This window comes from Zeus faber (genome assembly GCF_960531495.2).
Source record: "Zeus faber genome assembly, chromosome: 8".
NCBI lineage: Eukaryota > Metazoa > Chordata > Actinopteri > Zeiformes > Zeidae > Zeus > Zeus faber.
In genome coordinates this window covers 762,162-777,161 of record NC_137195.1, presented here as the reverse complement: position 1 = coordinate 777,161, position 15,000 = coordinate 762,162, and the positions used below count along the sequence as shown (strand labels likewise).

General features: G+C 46.4%; 1 protein-coding gene across 1 annotated transcript in view; it reads right to left on the bottom strand.

Annotated features, from left to right (window-relative positions):
* cpne4a (copine IVa) overlaps positions 1-14,038 on the bottom strand; it is a gene marked incomplete at its 5' end in the record, with an annotated part of 30,667 nt that extends 16,629 nt beyond the window's left edge. Inside the window, 4 exons of the mRNA XM_080004901.1 lie at positions 2,240-2,314; positions 2,600-2,671; positions 5,261-5,440; positions 13,868-14,038. Coding sequence (XP_079861027.1) covers positions 2,240-2,314; positions 2,600-2,671; positions 5,261-5,440; positions 13,868-14,038 — 498 coding nt within the window. The remainder of the gene's footprint in view (positions 1-2,239; positions 2,315-2,599; positions 2,672-5,260; positions 5,441-13,867) is intronic.
* Positions 14,039-15,000: the final 962 nt, after the last annotated feature.

The following is a 15,000-nucleotide window of genomic DNA, read 5'->3' as shown; positions in this document are numbered from 1 at the left end:
TGGAACCAGGATCATTAGAACCAGGACCATTAGAACCAGGATCATTAGAACCAGGACCATTAGAACCAGAATCATTGCAACCAGGATCATTGGAACCAGGAGCATTGGAACCAGGAGCATTGGAACCAGGATCATTAGAACCAGGAACATTGGAACCAGGATCATTAGAACCAGGACCATTAGAACCAGGATCATTATAACCAGGACCATTAGAACCAGGATCATTGGAACCAGGATCATTATAACCAGGATCATTGGAACCAGGATCATTATAACCAGGATCATTGGAACCAGGATCATTATAACCAGGATCGTTGGAACCAGGATCATTGGAACCAGGATCATTGGAACCAGGAGCATTGGAACCAGGATCATTGGAACCAGGAGCATTGGAACCAGGATCATTGGAACCAGGAGCATTGGAACCAGGATCGTTGGAACCAGGATCATTGGAACCAGGAGCATTAGAACCAGAACCAGGATCACTGGAACCAGGATCATTGGAACCAGGATCATTAGAACCAGGAGCATTGAAACCAGGAGCATTGGAACCAGGATCATTGGAACCAGGATCATCGGAACCAGGACCATTGGAACCAGGATCATTGAAACCAGGAGCATTAGAACCAGAACCAGGATCATTGGAACCAGGATCATTAGAACCAGGAGCATTGGAACTAGGATCATTGGAACCAGGATCATTAGAACCAGGATCATTGGAACCAGGATCATTGGAACCAGGAGCATTGGAACCAGGATCATTAGAACCAGGAGCATTGGAACCAGGATCATTGGAACCAGGATCATTAGAACCAGGAGCATTGGAACCAGGATCATTGGAACCAGGATCATTAGAACCAGGATCATTGGAACCAGGATCATTAGAACCAGGACCATTAGAACCAGGATCATTATAACCAGGACCATTAGAACCAGAATCATTGCAACCAGGATCATTGGAACCAGGAGCATTGGAACCAGGAGCATTGGAACCAGGATCATTAGAACCAGGAACATTGGAACCAGGATCATTAGAACCAGGACCATTAGAACCAGGATCATTATAACCAGGACCATTAGAACCAGGATCATTGGAACCAGGATCATTATAACCAGGATCATTGGAACCAGGAACATTGGAACCAGGATCATTGGAACCAGGAGCATTGGAACCAGGATCATTGCAACCAGGAGCATTAGAACCAGGACCATTAGAACCAGGATCATTAGAACCAGGATCATTGGAACCAGGAGCATTGGAACCAGGATCATTGGAACCAGGAGCATTGGAACCAGGATCATTGCAACCAGGAGCATTAGAACCAGGACCATTAGAACCAGGATCATTATAACCAGGATCATTGGAACCAGGAGCATTGGAACCAGGATAGTTGGAACCAGGATAATTGGAACCAGGATCATTGGAACCAGGATCATTGGAACCAGGAGCATTGGAACCAGGATCATTGGAACCAGGAGCATTGGAACCAGGAACATTGGAACCAGGATCGTTGGAACCAGGATCATTGGAACCAGGAGCATTGAAACCAGGATCATTGGAACCAGGATCATTGGAACCAGGATCATTGGAACCAGGAGCATTAGAAACAGGATGGTTGGAACCAGGATCATTGGAACCAGGATCATTGGAACCAGGATCATTATAACCAGGATCGTTGGAACCAGGATCATTGGAACCAGGATCATTGGAACCAGGAGCATTGGAACCAGGATCATTGGAACCAGGAGCATTGGAACCAGGATCATTGGAACCAGCAGCATTGGAACCAGGATCGTTGGAACCAGGATCATTGGAACCAGGGGCAGTAGAACCAGAACCAGGATCACTGGAACCAGGATCATTGGAACCAGGATCATTAGAACCAGGAGCATTGAAACCAGGAGCATTGGAACCAGGATCACTGGAACCAGGATCATTGGAACCAGGACCATTGGAACCAGGATCATTGAAACCAGGAGCATTAGAACCAGAACCAGGATCATTGGAACCAGGATCATTAGAACCAGGAGCATTGGAACCAGGATCATTAGAACCAGGATCATTAGAACCAGGAGCATTGGAACCAGGATCATTAGAACCAGGATCATTAGAACCAGGAGCATTGGAACCAGGATCATTAGAACCAGGAGCATTGGAACCAGGATCATTGGAACCAGGATCATTAGAACCAGGAGCATTGGAACCAGGATCATTAGAACCAGGAGGAGCAGAACACACCTTGTCGTCCAGCTTCCTGGCACTGAAGGACAGTTCAACGTAGTCGTCGTTTCCTGTCAGCTCTTCTGCTGTGATCTGAAAACACACAGAGGGTGAGACAGGTGGTTAGAGAGTGAGAAAGGATGAAATAAAGAGAGAGAGACAGACAGGTGGATAGAGAGTCGGACAGGTGGATAGCGAGTCAGACGGGTGGATACAAAGTGAGACGGGTGTATAGAAAGTCAGACAAGTGGATAGAGAGCAAGACAGGTGGATAAACAGGGAGACAGGAGACAGGATGTTAGATTGTACTAAGGTGATGGAGGGCCGAGAGGGGGGTTAGAGAGATAGACAGGATGACAGAGAGTGAGACTGGCTTACAGTGATGATGGCTTTTCCCACGGAGCCTCCAGGTCGAAGAAGAGCTTTAGACAGTTTCCTGTGAGAGATAATCTGTCAGACAGACAGGTACAAATTCATTATTCATTATTCAATATTCAATATCCTAAATGTGTTGTTTGAATCCATAAATGACATAATATAATCATATATCATATAATATAATAATATCATGTAAATAATATAATAATATATTATTATATTATTATTTTATATTATAATATAATATAAAATATTACATAATAATATATTATTATGTAATATTTTATTATATTATAATATAAAAATATTCTTCTTCTTTGTGCTGCTCCCGTTAGAGGTCGGATCATCTGCCTCCAACACCTTGTGTTCTGCATCTTCCTCCCTGACACCACCCGCCTGCATGTCCTCCCTCAGCACCTCCATCAAGCTTCTCTTTGGCTTCCTCTTTTCCTCTTGCCTGGCAGCTCCACCCTCAGCCTCCTCCTCCCAATGTAACTCTCATCTCTCCTCCACACGTGTCCAAACCATCTCAATCTGGCCTCTCTCACTGTCCAACCTGAGCTGTCCCTCTAATGTCCTCATTCTTAATCCTGTCCATCCTTGTCCCTCCCAATGAAAACCTCAACATCCTCAACTCTGCCACCTCCACTTCATCCACCTGCCTTTTAGTCGGTGCCACCGCCTCTAAACCCTACAACATGGCTGCTCTCACTTCCGTCCTGTACACCTTCCCCTTCACTCTTTCTTCTGTCACAGACCCAGCCTGTACTCTCTTCTTCACCTCTCTCCCACACTCTCCGCTGCTTTGGATGGTCGACCCCAAGTACTTGAACTCATCCGCCTTCTCCACCTCCACTCCTTGCATTCTCAGCTTTTCTCCGCCCTCCCTCCCATTTAGGCACATGTATTGTGTCTTACTCCTGCTGACTTTCATTCCTCTTCTCTCTAATGCTGCCTCCACCTCTCCAGGCTCTACAATATAATATAATAATATAATAATATAATAATATAATAATATCATATAACAATGTCATATAATAATATATAATATCATATAATTATTCACTTGCTAAATTAAAGGACATTTTGCATAAATCACACTTTTAATGATAAACTATCATTCAAAACTAGAAATGAGTAGAAATGAAAATGCGGTTGTCTTGGATACGGTGAAAAGCAACACTCCAAAGGTTTCTTTGGAAAGGTCGGACTTTCTGCTGATAAGATAAGAGATAAGAGAAGAAGTGAGGTCAGTGAAGTTTGATGGGGGAGAGAAGGAGCCAAGATAATGAATAATAATAATTTACTTCTTTAATGTATTTAATAAGCGTTGAGGGATCAAGGTGTTTCTTCTCCACTTGAAGCTTCTTCCCGCTTCAAACAGTTTGAGAAGCTGCCATATCTACTTCATGATCATAAGCTCTAGCACCACTACTTTCTCTCCTCCCGCTGGGTCTCTGTAGGCACCGCTCGACAGGAAGTGTTAGCCTGTGGAATGCGCCACGGTAGGAAGTTATCGTGCACCATCTGGCTCCAGCAGGGTGGCGTTGGCACGGAAACGAGAAGCGCTACACCAGGCCCTTAACGACCTTCTGGAGGCTTCTTAATGCCGCGCTGGGCCGTCGTTTTCGGCCTTAGAACAAACGCAGCGCAAGGTCCAGTCCCAGCCCCAGCAGCCCAGGAAGAGAACTCCGCTGGGTTCTAACAAGGTCCTTAACGAGCTCCTTAACGAGGTTCTAACAAGGTCCTGACAAGGTCCTGAGGAGGTAAGTAGGTAGTCACATGATTGAGAAGAAGGTCCCTCTTGGATGCCAGATGTGTTTATATCTCCACTCGATTTCTCCTTGTTTACAGAGCTTCTTCTCCTTCTCCTTATTCTTATTCTTCTTTTCCTCCTTCTTCTTCTTCTCATCCTCCTCCTCCTCCTCCTCCTCGTCTGCCTCCTCCACCTCCGCCTCCTCCTCCGTGGGGTTTGGTTCCTGGAGCTGGAGCAGGTTCTCCTCAGGAAGTTTATTTAGATTCCCCTGGATCTGGTTCCCATGCCCCTCTCTCCTGCAGGTGAAGCAGCTGGAGGTGGAGGATCAAAGAAGCTGCCTCCTGCCGATAAGAGTCATGGCGGCTGATCCATGGCCTCCACCCGGCAGCTGCACCCGGCAGCTCCACCGGCAGCTCTACCGGCAGCGGGCACATAAACAGATTTATCTTCCAGTTAGTCTTTCAGTTTAGTAAATGTGGACAGATCTTGCTATTTTAGGTCGTTTCTTATTTTTTGGGCATTTTGGCAACTAAAACCTCAAATTATTTGAGGTTTTATCGACTAAAAGCCATCTTACCTGCCTGGCAGCCAGGTGACCTGCCTAGTGGCCATGTGACCTGCCTGGTTGCCATGTGACCTGCCTGGTGGCCATGTTACCTGTCTTGTAGCCATGTGACCTTCCTGGTAGCCATGGTACCGGCCTGGTAGCCATGTGACATACCTGGTAGCCATGTATCCTACAGTACCTAGTAGTCATGTTACTTTCCTGGTAGCATTTGACATACCCGGTAACCATGTGACCTGCCTTGTAGTCATGTTTACTGCCTCGTAGCCATGTGACCTACCCGGTATCCAGTTGACCTAGCCAGTAGCCAATTGACATACCTGGTAGCCATGTGACCCACCTGTCCCAGTGTGCACTCCAAGGAGCCCAGGAAATCTGCCCCCTTCAGGCCGTTGTGAGCGCTGTTGATGTCGTGCAGCTCGAAACGAAGCCGCTGAACTTCCTCAAAGTAGAAGTCCAATGTGAAGATCTTGGAGAAGATGGGATTGATGCAGCTATGGATCACCTCCGTTCTGTCCACCTGGGGGGGCGGGAGGCGGGGGCAGGGTCAGAACAAGACACCAAGACAGAACACTCTGGAGCGTCTCCACCGTCTTCCTCCTGCTACGGCTCAGAACGGTAAAATCCATGGTTTCGTTTCTCTAAAGCCCACATGTCAAAGTCAAGGCCCAAGGAATGAATTTTCTATGGCCCCTGGGATGATATTTAATTACTATTAGAACCGCCCCGCAGGCCGACGCTTACCCAACGCTTTCTGTGGACATGGCCCCTAACACTACATTCCCCACAATGCACCGTGAGTACAATGCACTGCGAGTGCATTGGCGCGCAACGATAGCCCGCGAAAGCACTGCAACGCAGCAAGCCCCGGTCCTCGGCTTCATTATTCATCAGCATTCAGAGCAGTGGTCAACTTTCAGCTACCCCCCTCCCCAAAAATGGCTAAACGAAAGGTGGACGCTGAGAACAGGGGGTTTCAAGCCAGGTGGGAGGCAGAGTACATGTTCACAGAGGTAAAAGGCAAACCTGTGTGTCTTCTGTGTGGAGAAAGTCTGGCTGTAATGAAAGAATATCATCTAAGAAGGCACTATGAAACGTCTCAGAAACACACAGACAAAGACAAGAATATTGACATGGAACAAAGGCTACAGAAGGTAGAAGAATTAAAACGAGGTCTTAAGTCCCGGCAGGCTCTGTTCACAAAAGCCAAATCACAAAGTGAGGCTGCTGTCAAGGCTAGTTTTATTGTGGCAGAAGACGTCGCAAAATCAACCCGGCCATTTACAGAGGGAGAGTTTATCAAAAACTGTATGCTTAAAGTTTGTGAAGCCCTGTGCCCAGACAAAAAGCAACTATTTTTAAACGTGAGAACTAAGCAGAAACACGGTTGCTGAACGTGTAGACCAGCTTTCCACTAATAAACTAGGAAAGGGAAAAGATTTTATTGCATATTCCCTTGCTGTGGATGAGAGCACCGACACATCTTGCCCAGCTGTCAATTTTCATTCGTGGAGTGGACTCCAGCCTGTGCATAACAGAAGAGTTTTTGGGATTACGTCCAATGCATGGCACAACTACAGGACAAGATCTGTATGAAGAGGTATCTAGATGTGTAAATGAAATGGGGCTGCCTTGGGAAAAACTTGTGGGACTGACAACAGACGGAGCACCCGCGATGTGTGGGCACAGGAGTGGATTGGTGGCAAGGATCCGTGAGAGAATGTGGGAGGAAAATGTCACAGGTGAGCTGACTGCTTATCACTGCATCATACACCACGAGTCTGTGTGCCATAGATTTTTGTCTTTTATTTTATTTTATTTTTTTCAGTTGAATGGACTCAGGAAAATTGCAGATAAGAGCCATAAGAAAGAATACAACTGATTTGATTTTTTTCCTCATTTTACTATGTGAAAGCAGTGATTGGTTAGGATCATAGAGCAGCACAATAATGCATTTTCAGTTTATAATGCATGCAATTTCATTTCTGCATTTATCTTGATATTAAGGAACATATTTTGTTTTTGAAGGAAATTTACTTTTTTGCTGTTTGTCTGTTGTAACATGTTTTCACTTGAAATTACTGGCAGAGCCATAAGAAAATATTGCTTTATTCATTTAATGATTAAATAATATACACTGTGTTAGGTCTTGGTTCAATAGGCTATGTGCAATCATTTCAATATGTTTTAATAAACATTGAACCAGTCCGGCCCTCGACTTGTAGCAAATTTGTTTTTTTGGCCCTCTGTGGTATTTGACTATGACACCCCTGCTCTAAAGGCAGGCATGTTAATCTAGTGGCTGTAGAGCTTCTGTAGAGCGTCTGTGGAGCGACTAAGAAGCAGGCGGCCGGCAGGACCTCATCGAGATGTTCTGACTGAAGACACCTTTGTTTGGGTCCCTTCACTTATAGTGAGCTGGACCACCATGGATGCCCTCGATTTTTTTGTAAAAAAAAATGAATGCATCAATGTTGGAATCTTGCCTCTCAAACTCAACTGTACTGGATAGTACACTGTGAACTATCCAGTACAGTTCATTGATCACTGACATGAAGTACTACTGCTGATGAAGCCCCGCCTCTTTTAACAACTGACACACAGGCAGAGAATTATAGACTTTCACTACTGAGAAAGAAGAAGAAGAATCTTATTTTAAACATGTAGATATGTTTGATTCATGTAAACCAGAAAAGTGGAATGACCTGTATCTCCTGAATCCACAATCCCTGGCTCTGCTGACAGAACTACACTGTAGCAGTTTTTCCTGCCACACGCAGGAGTTGCATTACCGAACTGAGCTGATCATGTTGACCACGGTGTTGTCTTTTCCTTGCAGATTTTGATTATTTTTTATTTTTATTTTTTTTGAATGGCGTGCGATCTACCCGCACTACCTTCACGATCCACCGGTCGATCGCGATCGACGTATTGGGCACCCCGTAAGTATAAGTAGAATAGAGGTAGAGTAGAGGTAGAATACAGGTATAGTAGAGGTAGCGTAGAGGTCGAGTAGAGTATAGTAGAATAGAGGAAGAGTAGAATAGAGGTCTAGTAGACAAGGTGTACAGTAGAGAATATTACTGTTGAGTAGAGTACAGTAGTAGAAGAATCTTTAATCGTCTCACACACGCACACAGATCATTGGACTGTTCACACTCCATGACTTTCAAGGTGCTCAGATCGTTGCACTGTTCACATTCCATGACTTTCAAGGTGTTCAGATCGTTGCACTGTTCACACTCCATGACTTTCAAGGTGTTCAGATCGCTGGACTGTTCACACTCCATGACTTTCAAGGTGTTCAGATCGTTGCACTGTTCACACTCCATGACTTTCAAGGTGTTCAGATCGTTGCACTGTTCACACTCCATGACTTTGAAGGCGCTCAGATCGTTGCACTGTTCACACTCCATGACTTTCAAGGTGTTCAGATCGTTGCACCGTTCACACTCCATGACTTTCAAGGTGTTCAGATCGTTGCACTGTTCACACTCCATGACTTTCAAGGTGTTCAGATCGTTGCACTGTTCACACTCCATGACTTTCAAGGTGTTCAGATTGTTTCACTCTTCCCGCTCGCTGCGTCACGTCCAAACTACGTTTTGTCTCCAAACACTGAGTGACACAGAAACAACAGCTGTGGGATGGAGCAGAGGGATGGAGCAGAGGGATGGAGTTACTCATGGGTTGTCGCTCCTGTCATTTCCTCCGTCGTGATTTTCTGACACTCGGACCAGAAGCAGGAAGTGTGAACGTTCTGCAACATGTCGCTGATGGAAGTTATTCATTGTGCATCCACTCAGTCATTTCACTGAAAGAATTATTATATAATATAATATATATTATTATAAGGGAGTGACGGAGAAAGTCTCCTGTCACGTGACGTACGGGGCTTTCTTTGTTTTGTTCAGTTTGAGTTGTTCCACATTCTGTGCACTGCTCCATGTTTGAACTGATGGTGATGAAGCTTCTTGGTGTTTACGTTCTTCACTGTTTACCGAGGCAGCTCCATGCTGCTCTAGCACTGCACAGCCTGTGAAACCATTCTAACATAGAGCCGAGAATCCCCTTTCTGGACAAACCTTCCACTCCCCCAGATATCACAGTGTTACATATGGGGATGGTAGCTCAGGAGGTAGAGCTGGTCGTCTAGTAATCTAAAGGTTGCTGGTTGGATCCCAGGCTCCTCCTGCTAGCATGCTGTAGTGTCCTTGAGCAAGACACTTAACCCTTAATTGCTCCTGATGGCTGCGTCTGTCGGTGTTTGAATAATTGTAAGTCGCTTTGGATAAAAGAGTCTGCTAAATGCAATGCAATGCAATGTAATGTGTTGTACCTGTGAAGCAACTGACTATAAAATACTATTCATATATAAAATGGAAAGCCAGTCAATGTGTCCCTCCGTTTCCGGGGGCTGGAAAGGGAAACCCCTTTTTTTCCCAGGTTTCTCTTTTTTCTTTTCTTGTTTTAAATGTTTTTTTCCTCATATTTAAAAAAAACCAGAAGGACAATAAGGTGTAATAATAAAAGTGCCTTGTTGTGACCAGTGACCCCGCCCCAGTGCGTAGGGAGGCTCCAGCTGGGCACAGGCCCGGGCTCCAGGCTTTTCACACTCCTTAATGCCAGAGGTTCTGGAAAAGATTTGTAACCCTAACCTCTCTGCTTTTGAAACAGCTGTTCTATCAGCATCTGTCTGACATCCCCGTCTCCCTGCAGCATCTTCTACAAACAAGACTTTTCCCTTTCATGCCCTGCCCGCCGGCAGGTCCCTGATCCACGTCTGAAGCCCCAGAGGATTCTGGGAAACGTCTGGAGTCAGGACAGTGTGTTGCAGCCTGTGATGAAACAGCCCTGTAACAAGAGACATCTGCCCCTGCAGAGGACCGTCCTCTGAAGCTTGAAGCAGGAACCTCTCTCTCTCTCTCGCTTGTAGAGGCAGTGAGACAGTTCCTCACCTCCGTCTCTACACTAACATCCGTCATGATAGAAAGACTTCAACACTTACACAGTGAGAACATCCAGCGGAAGAAAATGAGTACCAAAGCTGTCGTAATCAGGTGAGAATTCTTCTACATATTCCTCAGATGGGACTTGATGGACGTCCTGATCGGATGTATGACCACCTCACTTCACTGTGGACGTCACCTTGGTTCCACCTCAACTTTTACCAGGAGTTCACGAGACCCGTGGATGCTGATCCTGTCTTTAAAAAGAGCTTCAACTAGTCCTCAAAACCGCCGGTCTCCTCCTCCCTGTCTCCAGTTAAGACAACAGTGAGGGCACATTCGAGAACCTTGATGTGGAAACTTAATTCTTATCACCAGTTTAAAGCAGCTCCTCTGAGTATTTTTAGATCAAAGGGACACGAGCTGAAAAGCTTCAGTTCAGACGATCGTTTCCATTTCATTGGGCTGAACAGCACGTTCAGCAGCTTCCAAACCTGTTAGACCAGGGTTCGGAAACCTTTAGTACTGGAAATAAACTCGAAGTTTTTTCTTATTTTGGATGGTTCCCATTCATGTCGTTTCAGTTTCAATTTCAGGGTGGTGTAGTTTTAGGAGCCACACCTGTCTTGGGTCTAGGTTATTTGGCCTAGGATCAGGGTGGCTGTACGCCTGTTACTTATCAGAGCAATCAAGGAGCAACAGGTAAATCACCCATCCCCACACACTCAAGAAGAACCTCTGTCATGACATGTGTCCATCTGCTCCCGGCTTGTTCCATCTGTCCACTCAACACAGTCTGTCCACAAACAGGTGCCTGTGTCTCTGTGTTGGAGGGAACACAAAAGGTTGCTCAGGTGGGGAGTGTTCAGGAGGAACCGCCACAAATATATCTTTTTCTAATCATGGAGCCATTGAGCCATGAGGTTGTGCTAATGGATGCAGAGTGGATGTCTCCCTGCTCTGTCTGGAGAATGATGGAGAAAGAGGGGATGAAGAGTACAATGGGGGAACAGAGGAGAAGGAGAACCCACCCATCCATCCATGTCCAGATCCAACATGGCCACCTCCACAGCTGAGCCCCAGTAACGCTGCTAAAAATAAACTGATGCAAGTGGCAGAAGTGGGGCAGAAAGGAGGTCTGTCCAGCAGCGGCTCATTAGGGGGAGGCCAAAACCCCCAATGGTATGTAGGGAGGAAGAGAGAGGGAGGGAGGGAGGGAGCAGTTTCCGATTATTTTACCAAACCATTTTTCTTTCTACCTGTATTTGAGAGAGAGAAAAGAGATCCGATAACACCGGCCATTTCAGTTCAAATCCATTCCTCTTCTTCTCCTCAGTCAGAGCAGTGGTTTTAATGGCAGCCTGCAACATGACCTGGTCGAAGGAGCTTCGCCTGGAGCTTCCTGTAGAGCAGCGGTTCCCAACCTTTTCGGACTCACGACCCACTTGAAAATCTCAAAAGTGTTGGGGCCACATCCGAGCAGAGGTAATACAGGAGCCAATCAGCGTGTTCTCTGAGGACCTTTATTTTAATAATCATATGCATTCTCATACATACAGTGCAGTGGTGGTATAACAAAAAAACAGCTGGGTTAAAAATCAGGACTCACGCCAGCGCTGATAAAACTAACAATAACAGGACATGAAGATGAAGTCACCTCATGAGAAGCTGGTGCTGCCTGGCAGACACCACCTGCTTGACGTCCGGCTTAAGGGACGACGCTCTCAGGTGAAGATCTGGATCGACATTCACTTTATTCCTGGATTTCTTCTTTGACACCACAAGCACTGAAAAGCCAGTCTCACAGAGAAACGTCGTGGGGGGAGGCATCAGAAACCACACCGCTCTGTGTCTGTGTCTCCCCATGGCCATGCAGTGAACTCACTTGATGATTAAGCAACTGAGTCTCAGAAGTAATACGACTTTTTTATCAGAAGACTGACCAGGAACATCCAGGGACATCCAGGAACATCCAGAGACACAGAGGAACATCCAGGGACATCCAGAGACACAGAGGAACATCCAGGGACATCCAGAGACACAGAGGAACATCCAGGGACATCCAGGGATATCCAGGGACATCCAGGAACATCCAGGAACATCCAAGGACATCCAGGAACATCGAGGGACATCCAGAGACACAGAGGAACATCCAGGAACATCCAGAGACAACTATCTACAACTTGAGGATGAATTCCTCCACCCTTTACTCATTCTCCTGCAGCTGCTGTGGAAACCTGATTAAACATTTAAAAGCAGAACCCAGGATGGTTTCACCGCTAATAGGCTTCATAAATATCGCTCGTGCTGTACTGGGGAATCAGCTCAACCAGTTGAGTTTGGGATGAATAGTAATGAACTGCAGTAGATGGACCCCCCCCCCCCCCCCCCCCCCAGCTCTTCATTTCATGATTCACCAGGAGTTTCCGTTCAGACAGACCCATTCAGTGATTCCTTCACACTGGGAGACAGAAGGACCAGGTTCTGGGGTTCGTGTCCATGTCAGAAATAGAAGGAAAGCGATGCGTCCGGTCACATCCAACAAAGCAGGAGAACAACACCAGCGCCCCCTGGTTTTTACGGGACGAACATTGTGTCTGATCTGATCACATTCAACTGGTTGCAGCTCCGGCAGTGACTTCATTTATTAATATTTCTTGTTGGGTTGAACTGGATCAGGATCCTCAGATGGTGAATTCTACACTACGTTGACTTTGTGAAGCGGCTCAGTCAGCGCTTAGAGGGAAACTTATTTTTCCATCATTGGTGTTTCAATGTTTGAAATGGATCCAGGATTACCCTGTGCGCTGAGCTGCAAGGGGGCAATCACGACCGCATTCTTCAGCCAGCACAGTTGCCCAGTTGCCCGGCAGTCCATGAAGCTGCAGGTTGAGTTGACAGAACGCTAAATCTCGAATCAAACCTTTCTCTCGCCACAGTCTTCAGTCGATTTGCTGTGAGACGCTGCAACCAGGGAACCACAGTAACAGTTGCCCAGTTGCCCGGGGCGGCTAGATTCTGGCCATCTGGTGCGGTTTGATTTCCCAGTTGTCAACCACTTTCAAAACGTTGGACAAGAAAATTAGTTTTTCTGGAGCATTGATTTACTAAACAAGTGAGAATATGGAAATTGATTATAATTATATTTGATCATTATCACTTAATTATAAAATTATTAAAATCCGACAACCATATTGTCAGTCCTGGCAACTTGGCAACCACTTCTAAAAGTCAGCTTTGCTAATTGTTATTGTTGATTAAAACCTTGAAAGGAGTCGCACGTCTAGGCCAAACCCCCAGAGCGCGGTGGAGTTTCTTCTTGGTCGGGTGTTGGGATTTGGGATGGTGCGTCAGTTCTCATGAAGACAGTCTGACGCTAACACACTCGCTAACACGTTTAGCCTCACGGAAATCAATACGCCTGCGTCGCGGTGGGAACCGGGTTCCGCTTTGGGCACAATCCACTTCATTCCGGTCACAGCCTCACGCCTCCTTCTGGTTATTGATCAGAGGATGATTGATTGATCTGCCTCGACAGCGTCTCCGTCTGGAACAAAAATCTGGTTCCAGTTTGTTCTCGGGAGTCAATGAATATTTACAGGGTTTGTTTCTGTTTGACACATAAACACCTGTCAGGTTGAAGGAAGACTGAAACACAACAAGCTGTACTGACAGTTCGCACTGACTGTACTGCTTGGAATCAGAAGTCGCGACTCCTCACATCACCCTGACGCCCTCTGCTGTCAGTATAGCTGAATCACTTCACATCTCTCACACTAAGACATCTTCAGAGTGAACCTTCTCTACCTCCATCTTATAAGGATCTCTACCCTCTATGAGATTACTATATGATTATTTTCACCATAGTAGTACTACAATATTACTGTGTACACATAGTAGTACTGTGTGTACACAGCTGGATACTAGTGTTTGACACAGTGTGGGAATGTACTGATGCAGTAAATACACTGTACTGTAGTGTGTAGTGTGCGTGTTACCTCCAGCCACTGGCCATGGGACTGCATCTTGAGGGAGATGCAGGGGTCCGGCTTGGAGCGAGCGTCGCGATCCTGGACGCTGCGGCAGGTGACCCTCAGCTCCACCTTGGTGAGGCAGGTGCTGCTGAACAAACCCAGCGACGCGGCCGCCGACTCAAAGATGTCGCTCATAGTGGACGCTTGACCTGGACGGGAGATGCAACCAGGCTGGTTTTCATAGATACACAGTATAACAACATGCCACCGCTGCTGTCCTGGGTGCTCTGCAAAGTGCTGACACTCAGTTGAAGGATTAGTAAGAGAAACGTCCGTCCAGATGCTCATTCTCACTAAACAACCCCCAGGGACCAGGTGAGTGTCTCTGAAGGAGGTTATGTAGAGGGAACCTTCCACCGCTTACTGAATAACACAGAACACTGAGAAGGATTACAACCACCAGCTGTAGTTTCATAACTAGTATGTCTAGTTGTATGTTTAGTTTGTTTTGTTTAAGAGCTTAAGCCAGGGTCAGGTGCAAACGGAGCAAATGGAGCGTCGCGCGTTCAACCACACTGATACATTTTCAGTCTTTTCTGTGAACTCACATAATAACTGCTGTCTGAGGAGCACAAATCTACAGGAGAACAGACGCAACTCCAGCTCTCACCACAATCTATCTCCAGCCAGAGGCTAAATATCTGGATATCGCCACATTCTGACAGCAAAACCAACATGGCTGCCGCGGTTGTTTGTGCAGCGAACGAGCAGAACTGATGTTCTACACTGATCAGACTCATGAGCCTCTTCTCCATTTCACAAGTCCACACTCACCCACTTCCTGCTTTGTTTGGCTTTACCATCGTGCAGGCGCAACATCTCATTGGCTGTTTGCTGTTGCCAGCAAAGGATTTTGGGAAGACGCGAACCGTGACCTGACCGTGTTGAGATCCAACTGAGACAGATCTTTCACTCACACACATGTCAGTGACTCTACAGTGTGACTACCCTGCACCACCCTGCACCCATCCATCCAACCACCCATCCACCCATCCATTCATTCATCAGCCCGGGTGGTGAGAATGGGAAACGTCTCCTCTGCACTGACCACTGGAGCCCTGCAGGGCTTCGTACTCAGTCCCCTCCTGTACGCCCTT